This window comes from Stegodyphus dumicola, chromosome 3 (genome assembly GCF_044657685.1).
Source record: "Stegodyphus dumicola isolate Sdum_Otavi_A_Nest chromosome 3, ASM4465768v1".
Classification (NCBI taxonomy): domain Eukaryota; kingdom Metazoa; phylum Arthropoda; class Arachnida; order Araneae; family Eresidae; genus Stegodyphus; species Stegodyphus dumicola.
In genome coordinates this window covers 8,706,617-8,725,095 of record NC_140770.1, presented here as the reverse complement: position 1 = coordinate 8,725,095, position 18,479 = coordinate 8,706,617, and the positions used below count along the sequence as shown (strand labels likewise).

Here is an 18,479-nt window from a genome sequence, read left to right as displayed (position 1 = left end):
CTACATAAAGTAAATTGGCCCTTCGAAAACTTCGTTGTAATGTGAAAAAAAGGCTTAGTCTCAAACTTGGCATTTTTTTATTCGTATCACTTTTCAAATGTTGCCACCAAATGTTTTCATCCTGTATTATTTTCGAAGAAATAAAGTAGACAAGGCATCGGCAGCCTGTTTTGGCTGATGGTCAAAATTAACAAAAAAAAATGTACGTACGTGTAAAATGTACGTACGTTTCGGATCAGAGGTAATTTCATTTTTGAACAGTCTTTCTTGGTGTATAAAGAGATAAATATTTTGAGAAAATAATTAAAATACGCTTTAAACTTTAAACATAAAAATTAGAAATTTTAAATATTATTATTACAAAATCAAACATATCTGAAAGAATTTTATTTTTCTCTTAATGCCTTACCTGATGCTTGAACTTTGTGATGTCGGTTTAATCAGGTCTGGCTTACGTATGTTAAAGTCCAGACAGCTGAATTTTCGGTAGTTAAGCAGTCCCTATTCTGATTTAAAATAAATTTCATATGTAAATTTTCATATGTAAAATTTCATATAAAAAATTTCATATGTAAAATACATTTCATACATAGAACCGAATGCGGACAATTGGCGTTGCTCCATTTATTAATTTATCCGTGAATATGTCTCGTTATGTTACAACTTTTATAAATGTATGTTTCTTACTGCAACTTTGTAATCAAACAAAAATTTTTGTGTGTTATTCAAGTGCCCGTTTCATAGTTATACTTTATTTTTTTGTATTACACTTTATTTTCGTAACTCAGGTCGGTCGCTTGAAATCATAAAATGGGTCACTCGATGACCCGTTGGTCATAGCTTTCCGAAGCTTGATATAGAGAATATGAAAAATATATGGCAATAGAAATAAAATCCCTATATATTATTTTTAAAGAAATAATATAATGAAAAAAAAAAAAAAAAACTGATGTGCACACCATATGACTTTCTTGTACGGAATTTTAAATTATACGCAGTTTTTCCTGCCTTTAATTTAAACTTATTTCCTCGAATTTTCTTACATATATATTTCTCATTCAATTAATTCAGTTCTAACTTCGCGGCAAGACAAAAATACATAAAAAAAATCAAAATGTCTTCATTAAAAATTGAAAGATATAGAAAAATATTAACCACCAAATACAGTTAAAACAATTTTAAAAAAATTACAATTAAAATTACAAATATAGCTGCTATGGTAAAATAAATTAGGCTTAGCAGCAGTTAAAGAACAAACAGTTGTTCATAATTCTACAACTATTGCATTCAGATTAACAAAAGGCATAAAAACCTTAACCGCAGGATAAGAACAACATAATTCAAAGTCAAGTAACAGAGTGAGTAGAGTGAGTATGTATATATACACATATATAAAATTATATACTTTTGGTGTCGCCGATTGCAACCAAAAAGAGAAGCATTAAATCATTAATACATTTGAATGACAAAGTATAGCCAATAAGCAAGTAACAAACTTCAGCTATCAGATTGTGATTTTAGCTCCCTGTGAGGCTTCCAATTTTTCCTTTAGTCTTTGGGCTCATCGTGATGGACATTCTCTGAAGTGATGTGATTTGTAAAAATGAATTACTCGACAGGTGACTGCGCGATTCCAATGCGAAGTCGATATAAAATATTTTCAACACGCACGCGCCAGTTTATTTCCATTGGACGAAACATAAGATATTTATTTTTTTCTTTTAAACTGAATCGTCCTGTTATTGATCTTAAAAAACAATATAAGCGATTTAAAATGAATAAGCGCTTGATTTTCTTATTACATATTTTATCCGAGAAATGACACTAACTGGATTCATTATTATTATTTTATTATTATTATTCTGTATAGTAACTTCCTTTAGACGACTACCGTACCAGTGGCTAATTATTTGAAAAGTCAAACTGGAAACATAAGCAACTCGACGTTAAGGTTCGATAATAACACCCCTCCTGTGGTAGAAAATGTGTAGCAGCACTTAATACTGTATCGAGAAATCTAATAATATACAGAGGCTGTTCGCACATTTTTTAGATGATTTTGGTAAGCGGTAATAAAAAATCGTTTGCTGAAAAAGAAGTAATTGCAATTCTACTATGTTTTCAAAAGTCAAAATTATCGTCTGTGACTTGAAAGTTTTGTTTTTATTCAAAATGTCGAATTTAACAAACCAGTGGTTCGAAGGCTACATTTACGCTCTTTCCGAAGAAAAATGTGCATACTCTGTTATCCAAAAACGATGTGAGAGTCATGGTTTTGTGATAGCTAAAGCGTCGATAGGTAATATCATCAACAAGAAAGGGAAAAAAAAACGTCAAATTGGAGCCTCAAATGGAATAAAAATTCCAAACAAGTATCCAAGGAAAAAATGGACATCTTCGACTATTGCAAAGGTACGTTGTTTAATGTTAAAATCCTCTTAGTCAAAGGACAGTTGCAAAATCATTAAAATGCTCGGTATCCACGATAAACAAAATGATAAACTTTGATTTAAATCTTAAGAAAGCGAAAAAACGCAATGTGCATCGTCTTCTTCCTAAGCATTGCAGAATTCTATATGAGAAACACTTATACAAAGAAAAATGGGAAACAATTGTCACAATAGATGAAGCATGGGTGTATTTAAATGATTGCACCAAAAAAAGAGCCATTTATTATCATAAAAGGGGCGAAAAAAATTTAAGTACATGGTTCAAAGAATCGAAAGAAAGTTTTTCTAAGGGATTCAGGATTGTTGCTGGTTTTTCTTATAATGGCAAGTTAAAAATAAAGAGAGTGCAAATGAATGTCAAGATTAACTCCAAATACTATCAGAAACATATTTTATCGCCAATTTTTCTTAATGAAATACCATCACTTTACCCACAGTGCCATCCATCTGTGAGACTCCATCAGGACAAAGCTAGCAGTCACACATCAAAATCCACTGTAAATTTCCTAAAAGAAATGGAACAGAAAACTGGTATCAAGGCCATACCCTTCACTGATATCCCTACTAAATCTCCCGATGTGTCACCTATGGATTTTTGTGCTTTCGGACTTTTAAAAACTGCATTATCCAAACGTTGTCCCGAAACCCTAACAGGACTCTGGAAAGCTGTTCTGGAGGAATGGGATAGAATACCTCTTCTGCCACTTCAAACGGCATTATTACCCTGGAAATTGCGGTGTCGAAAGATAGTTCAGAATAAGGGATGTCAAAAAGAACATTTAAAACATAAGAATTTTATGTAATTTAGTTTTGTGAATACAATATACATCGTCTAAAATGTGTGTGAACAGCCTCTGTAGTGCTTTTTCAAATTTTGCGATTTTGGAGTAGAATTTTATGTGACTCGAGTTCAAACGTAGCAATGATTATTCAGAAAGCGGAGAAGAGGGGGGAAATTGTATTGCGAGTCCAAGAGCAGATTGCAACTCGCAATACTCCGCGAAAGCATAAAAAACCTTAATAAACCCTCTGGTGCGATGTTAATAAAGTCTGAATCCTTTCAGATTTTCCTCTCTTCTTTCCCTTTCAGTTCACCAATTGTTTTAACAGTACAGTAGCTTTGCCTCGTTCCAGGTTGTGGGCAACAAAGAGATCTCGTACGTCAAGCAAGAACAGGAATCTGTATCCAAATCTAGCACCAGTCCTGTTCCAGACATCACTCTGGACACGATAGATTTGAACAACCTGATCAGCGCCACGCAGAAGAGGCTGGACAGCTTCAAAAACGGATTCGCGCAGGAAACGCCAACCGTGTCAGACGCCCTGTCCAGCACCTACGAGATCAAAAAGACTGAAATTTCATCTTCGACTGCCTTGACGTCCGAAAGCAAAACCACAGAAGTGACCAACTCCGTGGACCAGAGCACTGATTCTACGTTACAGGATATTGTGGTCGATTTCAAAAAGGTAGAGCTTTTCTTTTAATCGTAATTAAAGTTGAATGAATTATACTAAAATATTACCAATATTTTTCGGGGAAATTTAAAAGATTTCTTAATAATTATCATTCATAATATTTCATAACAAGCCGCCCAGTCGGTATAGTGGTCAGGGAAGCTGACTGCGATGCCGAAGCGCATGCGTTCGAATCCAAGAGAAGGCACGGTTGTAACTGTCCGTGTAACTGTCCGGTTGTAACTGTTCCTTCACAGGAAAGGCGATGGTGGCCCACCTATTAGGTGCCTCCATAATAAAGAGACCACCACATCCGGCCTTGTATAGATTAATGGACTAGGTTACATTGTAATTCTTCACAATCTGCCATTGGGGAAAAAAAATAAAAGTGATAATACAAAAAAAAAGTGATAATACAGTGGTATACCTCGGTACACGTCATTAGTCAGTCCTGGAGCTATGCCAAACGAACGTTGCCAATAAGAAATAAAGGAAAAATAATTAATCAGTTCTTATGAAAAAAAGAATCCTGTTATTACAAACTCCAAAATTTATTACAACACACTTTAAAATTAAAATACAAATACAGTGGGTGAAATATATAATAATTAACTTATTTACTTAAACCTTATATATTGCAGGATTATATGTATATATATATAATATTGTAAGAAAATTGAGTGCATAAATGTTGAAGATGTTGATCTGGTATGAACAGCAAATTTTTTAGCCGAGGAAGATTTAATATTCCCTTTTGTTTCAATTGACATTTACGACCACAATTCACTTGGCACTCTAATACTGTCTATTCAAACATTTTGCATTTTTGATAGCTTTGCGGTAAGAAAGGAAGTAGCAAGCAGCAGTCTGTTTAGGCCGAGGTGTAGAAGGTAAGTGTTTAGTTATCTAGTACGGAGTCTTATTCACAGAGAGGTTTCAATTTTCTAAATTTTGACTTCCGAGTTATCGTCGTTATATATACATCATATGATGGCTTAATCAAATTATTACTATTTTACAATACAGCGGGAATACACTTAAATTAAAATGTGGAATTAAGGGATTATTGCTAATTTAAATTATAATTTATATTTACATATTTTTATCTTACACACACACACATACATACATACATACATATATATATATATATATATATATATATATATATGTATGTATGTATGTGTGTATATATATATATTTTTTTTTTTTTTTAGAATTTAAATTTGCTTTTTTACTTTTATACGTATTTGTTAAGAATTTAAATTTGTTTAAATTTAAATTTCATTCCTTGCAGCAATGGTGCAAAGAATATTTAATTAAATATGTATTTAAATTTAATTTTTTTAATTAAATTCAATTTACTCTTATGAAACAATTATATATATATATACTTGTATTCGCACTAAATGGATTTAAGATCATACAACATTATATGTATATATATATATATATATATATGTAATATATGTATATATATATATATATGTGTGTGTGTGTAATGATATTTTTAAATCAATTGATTAAATTAAATTCTAATAATATTGCTTAATAATGTGTTGGCGATTCTCTACCTAAATTGCATCCCTGTTCCTAAATTTTGGCGAAATCCTTTCTGTAGTATAAAATATATTAACCTGTTGGCGCCCGCCAAATCGCCAAACTCATAAATCTGTCATATTACATAAAGTCCTTAAGAACACTCCTGATGAGAAGATAGCGTCACCTCGTGATTTCAATTAATATCGCTGATTGGATGAGCCTCGTGACGCACACATATGTATAAATAGGGCTTCTGCTCAAGGTACGAAAAAAAAAAAAACGCTTGTGAGATGGATGCTAAAATAAACCTACCACTTTATATTCCAAAATTTGTCTGTTGCCCCGACTGCACAAAACAAATAATGTATGAGAAATTACATTTCATATATGTTGTATGATTTTAAAAATTCACTTGGTTCGAAAACAAGTTATTGTAATACTTGCGCAATAGCTGCAAAGTAAGATAATAATAATTTATTTACTAAAGAGATATTGATTATATTATCTCCTAATATTAATTTTAGTAGAAGTATCTAAAAAGAGTGAACCCAGAGGTAACAATTTACATTCAAGTCGCTTTAAAACAATTTTCGGAATTAAACTTCCTACCTCTGGGTTCACTCTTTTTAGATACTTCTACTAAAATTAATATTAGGAGATAATATAATCAATATTTCTTTAGTAAATAATAAATCACGCACTGTACATGCTAACGTACATAAAAGTTTTTTTTTTTTTTTTTTAAATCCAGATCAAAACCAATTTTTAGCATACTTTTAACGTCTCTGATCTTTGTTCGGTAGTCGATTTCTTCCCTATAGCAACTTCAGCCTATTTAATAGCATCTTAGTTTTCATAATCATAGACTCTATAGTATCGTACTCTAACGTACGTATCATAGACTCTATCGGACTCTATCGTATTGGCATATGATACATAGAACACAAGTCGAGCACGCACGTTTTCGTATTTTTCGACAATCTCTTTTTTCACCTCCCTGAGGATCCTAACAATTTTCTTCGCTGTTCTATTCTCCTCACTGATTTTCTTAAAACTGTTTGCTAACCAGTTTACGAACCATTACAAACAATCATGTTAAAATTCAGAGTTATAGCGCGGGGTGTTTACTGATACTGGCAAACAGAGCGTATATCAAGTTGGACGTATTTCAGAGCAAACGTATACCGAGGTACCACTGTAGCTCATACAGTAAAAAGTTTATTGGTTCAACCTTCGTGCAGCTTTTCTTCATTTTGATTGGTTTAATCTCACATTTACGCAAATTATGTAAAATTGTGGATGAATTCTGCCAACAGAATTATTTAATCTATTATTCTCTTTGAATGTTATCATATGTTTCTCTTTTAGTGCATGCTTTATCTTATCTGTTTTGAATAAAATCTTATTCTATAAAAATATTTTTAAATTTTATTTTACTTTGGATATGACCAGAAAATGATTATATTGGGTTATTAGAAAATAACGGAAGCGTTGAATTAAATAACTAATGTTTCACCTCTGTTAATACCTATGTAACTTCTATTCTTTTGATTTCTGTTCTTTCTTGCTTCTTCTGAAGAATGATACTGGAAAGAAAATTCCCCCTCCTCCACCACCTAAACCAAAAATTCGGCCTCTTAGCGAATCCTATGCCCAAACTTTCAAGGACTGCTTAAAAGAAATGGAGATGGTAAGAAAGCTATGATTGTGCTCGCTGGTTTGCCTTAAGCCTCTAAAATATAAAAAATCTACTACTTTGTAGGTAGATCGCTTTTGTAGTTTAGGCTGATGTGTTGAAACTCGTTTAGTGGTTAGATGTTTTTATGCACTTAGTTTGTACAGTAAAATTTGCCTTTGTGGAATCGACGAGAGACACTTTCGATTGCCATTTCAAGGGTGTTTTCTTCTCAATAATATCGGTTTATGTTGTCTTTTTATACCAACGGGCCAATTACGCCTGTACACTGTCGAGCCAGATTACAATGGTGCTTAGCTCGATCAGGTTGGAATGATGCTGACTGGGGACATATACAGTGGATGGACAAAAATATGGAAACACCTTGTGAAATGCATGTTTGAAAAGAAAGATTGATTTTAATGAAATATGTAGGTGGCGCTGGCGTTTTTGACTACTGACGCCACCTATACAACTTCGTAAATGTGCTAAACAGTTCAGTTGTTGTCGGAGTACTGTTATGTGAGGTTGTCATTGCATTATGTCAGAGTTAACAGACTTCGAACGTGGGCAAATTGTTGGAGCACGTATGGTAGGTGCTTCCGTAAGCAAGGTAGCCGAGGTGTTTAGTGTTTCAAGAGGTACTGCATCGAAGATTTATTCCGCATATTTGAAAAGCGGAAAAACATCATCTGCTAAATCACAGCGCGAACGAAAGTGTGTCCTGAGTTATCGTGACAGACGATCATTCAGGGCAATTGTGACGAAAAATAAGAAGACCACAGCTGCAAAAGTTACTGCTGAAATGAATCTTGTGTTACCGAACCCTGTGAGTACCAAAACAATTAGAAGGGAGCTTCATAAACAGGGAATTGCTGGCCGTGCTGCAATTGAGAAGCCACTCATCAGTGATGCTAATGCCCGTAACAGAAAAAGGTGGTGTTTAAGTCATAAAGCCTGGACTATAGAACAGTGGAAGCGAGTAATATGGTCTGACGAGTCTTCTTTCACATTGTTTCCCACTTCTGGCCGAGTTTACGTCTGGAGAACGCCATCTCAAGCCTATAATACAGACTGCTTGTTGCCAAGAGTGAAACATGACGGAGGTTCTGTTATGGTTTGGGCAGCCATATCGTGGTTCTCTGCTAGCCCCATGATAACTGTGTCAGGGCACACGACTGCCAAGATTTATGTGAAAATTTTGGCCGATCAAGTTCATCCCATGGTACAAACTTTGTTCCCCGATGGTGATGGTGTCTTCCAAGACGACAAAGCCCCTGTTCACACAGCTCACATTGTCCAGGACTGGTTTTCTGAGCACGAGGATGAGTTGTCCCATCTTCCCTGGCCACCACAGTCACCAGACCTGAATATTATCGAACCTTTGTGGTCTACATTGGAACGGAAAGTGCGTTCTGGTTATCCACCGACAACATCGTTATCTAAACTTGCCACCGTTTTGCAGGAAGAATGGTATAATATTCCCTTGGCAAACATACAGGAACTGTATTTATCCATTTCGAGAAGACTGCAAGCTGTTTTAGATGCCAACGTGTTTCCTACACCGTATTAAGCAAAGAAACATGTTTTTTTAAAGGTGTTTCCATATTTTTGTCCAACCCCTGTAGTCTTTAACGATAAATCCCGCTTCCAGCTGTGTCGTGACGATCATCGAAGACGTGTCTCGAGACGCCCAGAGCAGCGTGCCGATTCTGCTTTCACTATGGCACCCCACACAGGCCCTCAACCAGGAGTTATGGTCTGGGGTGCTATTTCTCTTGACAGCCGGACTCCTTACAGCACAGCGGTGCGTCGACGACATTCTGAGACCTGTTTTCATGCCGTTCCTTTTAGAGTACCGTCACCTTATTTTTCAGAAAGATGATACGAGACCACATACGGCATGTGCTGCTATGAACTGTCTTACGGCTTGTCAAACACTTCTTTGGCCAGCCAGATCGCCAGATCCCTCTCCCATCGAGCATGTCTGGGATATGATGAAAAGGTAACTGCATTAACCAGGGAATGCTGATGACCTAGCCCGACAATTGGAGAAAATTTGGCAAGAAATACAGCAGGAGACCATACAGGAGCTATGCCACACCGTGTGGCCACTTTATGCCACACCGTGTGGCAGCTTGCATCCAGGCTAGAGGTGGGTCAATAACTTATAGAGCTTGTTACTTTATAACTATGTAACTCTGAAATAAACCATTCACTTGTTCTGAAATTGTATTCATTTTCTATTATGTACATAATCTTCCTATCCACCAATTTTTGTCTCCATCGGACAACTCCTTCTTGGCGAGTCGATTTTTAGTCCAAAGGGATTTGAATCCCGAAGGACTATTAGTTTCGTTTTGGCATTTTGCGTCGGACTCATAAATGTCGGTTCACTTTTCAAACTGTTGCCACAAAATGTTAGAGTCCTGCATTATATTTGAAGAAATTAAATAATGAAAAATCTGCATAAATGTATGTATATTTCTCGTATTGTGATAAAACAACGGTACATAGAGTCATCGAATTTTGAATAACGTAATCCTCCAACGAATATGAGCACGTGGAAGACCCAATTTGAAATTTGAAATTTGTTTTATGATCGATTTCCTATTTTTTAAAACTTTGACGAATTTTTGATTAACAAACTCAAGGATTTCAAAGCAAGCAATGGCAACGTTGTGCAGAAAAAACATTTTTATCCCCGGCGCGTGAGTTTTTGTATCGGAAATTCTAAAGATATGCTCATTTTAAAACTATTTTGCGATATTCCTGTTGAATTGAATTTTATGGTTTAAGTACGAAGAACATGATGTTTAACAAATAAAGATAACGCACAAAACGTTAAAAAAACGTAATTTAATTTGGACGTAATTTAAAATCTGAAACATTTCAGATTTTTTTTGTTTGTTTGTTTGTTTGTTATTTAGTGTACTTTATCATTTATTAAAATGTTCACTTGCCCAAAACGGCTCTTTATTGCCTTTTATGCAACGCTACATAAATTACAGGACTTTAACGTTGCTCTAAATCAAAATCCACCTTAGCTTAGCCACTTAAATCCCGCACATGACAAAATAGCTGTGCCATTTGGCGACGTCTCTTCTCTATTTCGACTTTATTTGGCGGCTTTATCTTTTATTTGGCGACTTTACTTCAGTTAGAAAGAATCAATAATACTTTGATATTTTGATCCTATTAACCGAATTTTTGATCACAATAAACGACATATTTCGAATATTTTCCTATACAAATGGGTGGGAGTTCAGCAATTCGATAATAATATCCGAAGGATAACATTAATCTCGATCACGTTAAAGGGACCCTACTGTACGTTTTTTCAGCCACGGATTTTCAAAGATTCTACTTTAGGCAAATTTTACTGCATGATTATTGTTTTATATCTGAGAAAACACAAAGATGGCTAGTCTATAACACAGAAAAAATAACTCGTTTAATTACTAATCCCCCACCTTTCATAGTGGTGTTCCTGTAAATGTTGTCCTTTTGACTCTTTTTCTTTTTTGACTCCTTTCGAAGAAGAGCGAAGAGCAAATCATGTCTTCTACATTACCTAAGCCGAAAGTTCGGCCTCTTAGCGAATCGTTTGCTGGAAATCTGAAGGACTGCTTAAAAGAACTGGAAACGGTAAGAAAAACTATGAGTGTGCTATCTGGCCTGCCTCTAATGGTGTAGAAACTTTTACTACTGTAGCTGTTTTTTTTATTAGGTTTGGTTGCGAAAAAAGCGTATTAGCAAGCATTTTTAGCAAGCTTCTAAATTGTAAAAAAAATGTAAAATAGAAGTTGCAGCAAATCATATCCGTAGAGCAGAGCTTTATGCAGTTTTTTGTAGTAGAATCTTTTGCGAATAAGATTTCAGAGCTACTACCTTTTTATAACGGCAATTTTTATGACTGTTTTTTCATGCATGGGGATATCAATTCCAGAGATATGCAAACATCAGTAACTTTGCTCACTCTTCGTTCGAATATTTGTTTAAGGAATTAGCAGAGCTTTCTTATTATCCGCTTTCCCTTGCAAAATGTCTCCAACCGTTGGCACTAATTATTCGCCAAGCTAACACGCAAAAGGAATCCTCCGTTTCTTTGTGGAGATATTTCAGCAGCCAATTAACAAAATTAAAAACACAAGAAACATTCAGAAGGAAAAATACACTTTTTTTTTTTTTTTTTTTTGTGCTTTGTTCTGTCCACGTACACAGTTATCTGTTTTACTTTTAAAAAATATCAAAGAATCGCACAAACTAGCTTGGCATTGAGTAACACTGTCATTTTCTCCATGTACACAGCGATCTATTTTCGCTTAAAAAACATGAGGCAAAAGCACCAATTCGGCATTGACACAAATTTCGATTTCTTAAGATCTTTTTTAATAAAATAAAAATTTCTACATTTCAACAAGCAACGTCCACACTCCCATTACGAGAAAAAATGTACTCAGTGCAATAAAACAAATATTAATGAGAAAAAATAATTTTCGAATTTGAGAGCAGAAATACACTGTCTGCTGCGTGCGCGCGCATGCTTTAAGTTGCCAAATAAATACATTTTGGCTGGTTTGTAGTTTACCTATTTCGGTGACATTTGCTTCGCCTGGACGTGCGAATAATCAGAAAGATCTCAATTATTATTTGATTATATTTATATCTTGCAATTCATATTGTTAGTACTAATAGTGTTAATTTTTTTAAGCAAACCCTAATTTGGTCAGAAGTTATTACATTAAATAAACAAGCAATTAATTTTTTTAGTAAATTAAAGAGTATGCTTAAGGTGAGCATGTAAAAAATAGAAGTCGTTTTTTGACTGTAATGTCAAAAATTCATTGCTCTGAAATAGAACTTTCTTTGCTGAAAACGAAAGAATAAATCTGTTGTCTTGGTTAACAGTAAACGTTATTTCTACTAAAAATTAGTGAAATTATATCTGGCTGATTGTACCTACAACTTCTTTCAAACTTCTTTCATTACTTACTAGAAATGCTATAATTTTATTCAATATGGATTTTAACATTTATAGCACATTTTTATGATACTAAATTCGACTAGCTAACATGTTTGAAAAATTAAAATTTTATATTTGTTTTTTGGCTTAAAATACCATATCAAAACCTTCATCATGTATAACTTTATAATACTTAGTATAAAGTAATACCCTAAAAAAAAGAATGAAGTTTCTTATTTTTGCTGAAACGGAAATTAATTACTAGAAACTTAAACTAGAACTATTATCTGAAACTAGAAAATTAATTTGTGAATATTTTATAGTACTTTTTTGTTAACTGGGCGGCAACCGTAATATATGCGCTAAAATCTGATAGCCTATTTATATCGTATCACTAACGGCTGTGCAATGATCATATGCATAATGCTTAATATAAGACGGGCTGAAGCTATGCGAATTTATGCAATTCTCCAACTCTTTTAAAAGAAAACAGTTCGCGGTTTTGTACATTGGATATAATAACAGTTTCGTTCTCCCCATGTACACAACGATCTGTTTTCGTTTTAAAGAAATCAGAGAATTTCGGAAGTTCGACATTGCATTTAGCCTTGGCATTGCGTACATTAAACATTATATACAATATACTATATTTCCCCCTTTTTTTAACTAATTTTATCATCCAAAAAATCTATCAGGCAAAATTACGCGATTAATTTAATTTCCGGCTACAGTCACAATGTAACAAATGAAAACTATTCATAGGTAAACTACTGGTTACTGTCACAATATTTTTCTTTAATAGAAACCTTCATTCCAATAAGTATACAGAGTAATATAAATATATATGACGAATATTGAGCCGATATATTACGGATGTGTGACGGTAAATTAGCTGGACATATAACGCAGAGCGTGACGAATCCGGATCGGTTACCTTGTAAAGCCCCAGGGGCACCTTACATGAACGAGTCTTGGCCGCAGTTCCCAAGAGGGACATCACAATAAGGAATGAGAAAGAGAGGAACAAAACATCCGGATTTTCGAAATATCGAATACATCGGTAGTAATTAAGTGACAATGAGCGGGAAGGTGAAATCAGGTTTGGAAAGTTTCTTAAGTACGAAATCACCTGCCACGTCCGGGTAGTTCCAAGAAGAATCTGCACAAGATGTCTTTAAAATTACAAATGCGAAATTATATTTAATAGTATACTGGTACAATAGGGATAAAAATACAATATATTGATACACTGGAAAAAGGGGAAAATGAAACGAATATATTTTTAATTTTCAGAACCTAGTGGGTAAAAAGCTAAGGTATACGGTATATTCGTCATATATTTAACAGTGATTCTTTTCATGAAGTATCCTTAGCGGTGCCACCAATTAGTTAGATTTCGTGCCAAATTTTATATTTCGCGTTGTGGGGCGCCCCGTTAGCAGAAAAATAACTTTCAAAGATTGTAAAAATTTTCTATCTCGTGATATAATTATGACCGATTTCAACCTTGGAATGGATGTAAAATTGGGGGGATTTTAAGTTTAAACAACTTAAAAAAGAAACCCCGATTCGCATATATTTTTAACCACTTTTTCCGTACATAAATGGATGTTTCTTATTTTTGCAGGACCTTAATGCCACAAGCGGAGACACGGGATTCACATCCACTTCAAATGAGAGTTCTTACGTCACCACAGAATCGCCTTTTGGCGTCACAACGATTTCAAAAAAAAGTAAACCCCTTTTCAATTAATAGTTGTATCTCTTTTGTTTGACAATGACTCACATCTGATATCTAACATTTATGTTTGTTTAATTTTAATTCCGAATATCAGTTAATAAATATTAACTAAATCACTTAATTTTTCTTCCACGTATACTCTCATTTCAAAAACCGCCTTATGTCGAAAAAAGGTATTCAAGCTTTTTGGCAAAAAAATAGCATATTCGAAAATCCTGAAAATGAGGGTCCTAACGTTCATACAATTCAGACAATTTAAACGAATGGTTTATATTGTTACGGATTCTGTATTTATTTAGTTTGCTATTTTTAATAGAAATGTTATTAAAATTGTTTAATATTCCCGTGCAATGCAGCACGAGACTTATTTGAAGAGAAAGCTAAGCCGAAAAATTAAAAATGTAGGAACATGCAAATTTAACCCTTTCGCCGTCCTCTCCTGTCCGCGAAAATTTGCCCCGTCTGTTTTTAGTAGCGTGTAATGTTGTTTTCTCTGTACATCATAACTTTCCATACATGACTTTCGTAGTGGATGAATATCAATGAATATTAAGTAAAATTATAAGGAAATAAAGCATAATGGAAAAATAATAATATCTCTGTTTATATCTAACAGCAGGATAATATGATAACATCTGCTCCAGGCGGTCCACTCCTCCCATTTTGTTGTTCTAATCTTTCGCAATTATTGGTATTTTTACAGTTCTTTTCCGTGTTCCAACAACAATCATCGAGTTATTATGGACTGTACTCATCAAACGTATATCCTTCTTGTCTTTTCAATTCACAACCTCATTTTTTCTCTTTTTCTGCTGAGTAGACGTTGAAGACATCTCTCACTGTCTTGTATCTTATGTAAAATGGCGCGAATATTCACAAAACTCGGCTCAAATTCAATTAGAAATAGAGTGCCTGATTAGTGCTGCCCTCTAGAAGGTATTAGAACAAACAAAAATAAAAAAACTCAAACAAGTAAAAATTTAAAAAGCGTTTTAAACGTTTAAAAGTTTTAAAATGTAGAAGAACGCTTAAGGCGCGTTGCGGCCGCCGTGAGGAAGTTTCACTTGAACGCCCTAGACGCGTTCCGGACGACGAAGAGGTTAATAAATAGATATCTTGTAATTGTACTCTTTCGTTTTCCAGAAAACTCAAGAAAATATGAGAAAATTCTCGTGCTGCCTAAAAAGCTTATAAAAGCTGGAGGAAAACATCTCAATTAAGTTTGTTTACTTACTGCAGTTGTTGACTGTAACGAATTCGCGGTAAAACCGGATTAGCTTTCTCTGTTTAATTAAGTTCTGTTGAACGTTTTCTTAGTTTAAAAGATAACTACTGTGAGATATTGCGATATATTACGAATATCACTAAATAAATTTAAGCAATTTGTATTTATTCTTAGGATAAGACTAAATTTTATTCACTTTTCATCGGACTTGTGCATTCAATTTATTACGAACCCATACGCACGCAACAGTATTTGATAAGAATATGAAAATTACGGTACATTCAACATTTCGTTGGATAGCCTTTAGATAAAATGATAATTTTATTGCGTTTTTTAATGCGTTTTGGAGCTAATTTCACTCATTTGTTTCGCGTAAAAATATTCCATTTTAATTTCTTGAAACGTAAGAATTGCTTTTAGAAGAGCTTTCGAAGAAATTTCGAATTTCCTTATACTTTTTCCCAACTTATTCCGTACATGTTCCGTAGGATTTAAGTCCGAAGAAAAGAATATGGAGGAGTTTTTATAACTTCAGCACAGTTGTATTATAACCACAAGTAAATATTTAGGGTTATATGTTCAGGATTATCCTGATAGAACTTGAATACATTGAGCACTGTGCAAGTTTTCTTGCAGGTGCTTTCAAGTTTTTCAACAAGATCATTTATATACTTATCCTGAGGGATATTATTTTCCGCAAAAACCAAATTTCCCATCAAAACTATTATGCCTGTACTCTCGTGCTTAAGATTAGAAAATAGGTTTTTCGGATTCAATTTTTCATTCGGTTTTGCCGCGCAATAGTTGTCCATCGCAACCAAATATTGTTGCGAATTCTGTAGAGATGAAAGAGGGCCAAGAAAAGATGGGAAAGAAGCGTCAAAACAGTTCAAGAAAAGATGGAAGCGGGCAAAGACGACAAGAAAACAAATTCGAAGCTATAGAAAGCAGAACAGACACTGTTGAAGATAAAGTTGTATAAATTTCAAGAAAGAATCCAACAACAAATCGAAGAAAGAATTTCTAGGGTCGAACAACAAATCGATTGCAAAGTTTCTCCTACTGTAGCCAAAATAATTTTACAGAACAAGGAAGTTGACAGCTTTTAAGGATTATGTTAATTTTAATAACAGTTAAAATTTAAGTTAAAGTTCCTTTCTTGTCAAATTCTTAACTTCAACTTACTACTTCCGTCCAGAACGTCGTTTTGGAATCATTCTGAATACTTAATGAGGAGGAGCGATATTTAAACCGCGAAGTTACTTTCAGAGTTAAGGCCCATTTACACTAGCGGAACTTTGAGTCTAAGAAATGCACGCGGAAGCTGCTAGCTTCACTAAATGGCGAAAATGTTACTCTTTTTTTTATAACTGAAACTGAATATGTACACATTTAAATAAATAGCCTAACTTATAACATTATTCAAGAGTTTAAGAGTTAAATATTCCCTCATAATACGAAAAAATTGCTGTTTAAAAGCTCTCAAACGAGTCTTCAAATTCGCCTGCGTTTCTTAGGCTCAAAGTTCCGCTAGTGTAAATGGGCCTTTGAGAGAGAATCAGAGTTTCTGATTTGCGCGTGTCTGCCTTTTGGCCACTCTCTCTCTCTCTCTCTCTCAAAGCTGTTATTACGCTCGGCCGTACTCAGGCCCTTGATAAGCTTCGTAGTCAGTTAGAGTTAAGGGGCCAACTCGATTAGAATCTTGATAGCTTCGGCTATATTTCTTTAGTTAATCTTAGTTTTAGTTTAATTTTTAGTCTCTTAAGTTCAAGCCCAAGTGTCAGCTTTGATTGTACACTCCAAGACGGAGTTTTGTTAAATCTTATTGGCATAATAAAGGGTCTTATTGGCATAATAAATCTTATTAGCATAATAAAGGGTCTTATTGGCATAATAAATCTTATTGGCATAATAAAGGGTCTTATTGGCATAATAAATCTTATTGGCATAATAAAGGGTCTTATTGGCATAATAAATCTTATTGGCATAATAAAGGGTCTTATTGGCATAATAAATCTTATTGGCATAATAAAGGGTTAGTTACCCTGTAAGGATCTTAAGTTTTACTAACGTTTATTTTATTTTAAATCTTTACTATCACTTCTTATTTTCTACTTCCGGCCAGAATTAAAAGCTTTAACTTATTTATGCAAATTTGTCTGGCGAACGCCAAGTACTTAAGTTGTGGCCTTTTGCCAAGCAAGAGAGAGGAAGGAGTTAGTAGAAGCAGGCCGCTTGCCTTAGCAGTTTTACTCGGTTGCTGGTTGCCTTCCAGGCCAGAGGTTAAGGTCCTCTTAACAATTTTAAACGTATTGTAGTGTTAACAGTTCTCTGTACTACATACGGCTTCCTGTTAATATACGGCCAATCTTCCACGTAGGCCCTTGTTTATTATTCCAAAGTTAAGTTAGAGTTTAGTTAATATTTTTATATTCTTACGTTCAGACCACAAGTGGTTGGTCTCTGTATTCCGAAGTCCTGAAATTATTGTACAGAGTGAAAAATAAAGGGTTTCGTATACCCTTCCTGTGTATATTGTCTACTTCTCACATTTATTGAACATAGCTTTAGTAAGCTCCCTGTTCCGAGTCAGGTTCTTGAATGTTCCCCAAGCAAGTAAGGAGAAACACTGAACCTGATAACCCTTCCATCTTGTTGTTTCTTGTTACACGAACTTAAGCGATTATTCGATAACTAGTTCTTAAGATTCGTCACTTTCTACAGTAATTGAGAAATACGCTAGTGAGAAACTTACAAGCTTAAAAAATTCCATTGCGACAGCTAGACACAATTCAAATGGCTTTAAATTCCTGACAAATGTCTTCTCTATCCGCTCAGAACTCCTGCCAAGAACTGAAGTTTCTCTATTGGCGGAGGCATATAGATGGGATTCTCAAGTTACGGCCTGCCACCTTACCGCTTCTCTGAGAGTGGACGCAGTGGATATCCTTCAAAGTCTGCCTGAAAACCAAGAGGTTGGATTTCGCAACTCTCTCCAGTGCATTGGAGCTACATTTGGACTTGTCCGCAAATATAACATTGGTTAGGGCGAGAAATCTTTGCTTACCATTGATTTTTTGCGAATGTTAGGAGTATTTTCCTTGCTTTCTTGTTGACGAAGAATTTCCTTCATGCTTCTACAGAGGGTGTTTACACATTTGTAGAAGGAATTCGGGAAGTTTAATTAATGTATAAATGCAAAGATTGTTTTTTAATTGTTTGATATGATAGCCTTTATTTTGAACTATAAGTCTGCATCGTGATTTTTATGATAGAAGAGCTCTGCGTAAAATTTCCAGGGGTTATTGATTTCCATTCCTCTTCCACCACTTCGGTCTTGATGAGTCCATCGTGGTCCGTCGACTGTGCTAGGCTTGAGCTTAGAAAGAATTCTTTTCGATAGACCAAAGGCACAATAGTCCATA

General features: G+C 34.5%; 1 protein-coding gene across 7 annotated transcripts in view; it reads left to right on the top strand.

Annotated features, from left to right (window-relative positions):
- Window positions 1–18,479, top strand: part of LOC118203169 (uncharacterized) — a 201,261-nt gene that overhangs the window by 154,573 nt on the left and 28,209 nt on the right. For 3 of the 7 annotated variants that reach the window (XM_085812548.1, XM_085812543.1, XM_085812545.1), the window contains 4 exons: window positions 3,585–3,917; window positions 7,027–7,137; window positions 10,663–10,770; window positions 13,716–13,821. In XM_085812548.1, the coding sequence (XP_085668674.1) occupies window positions 3,585–3,917; window positions 7,027–7,137; window positions 10,663–10,770; window positions 13,716–13,821 (658 nt within the window). The remainder of the gene's footprint in view (window positions 1–3,584; window positions 3,918–7,026; window positions 7,138–10,662; window positions 10,771–13,715; window positions 13,822–18,479) is intronic. The other 4 variants (XM_085812544.1, XM_085812547.1, XM_085812546.1 and 1 more) reach the window with 4 other exon arrangements.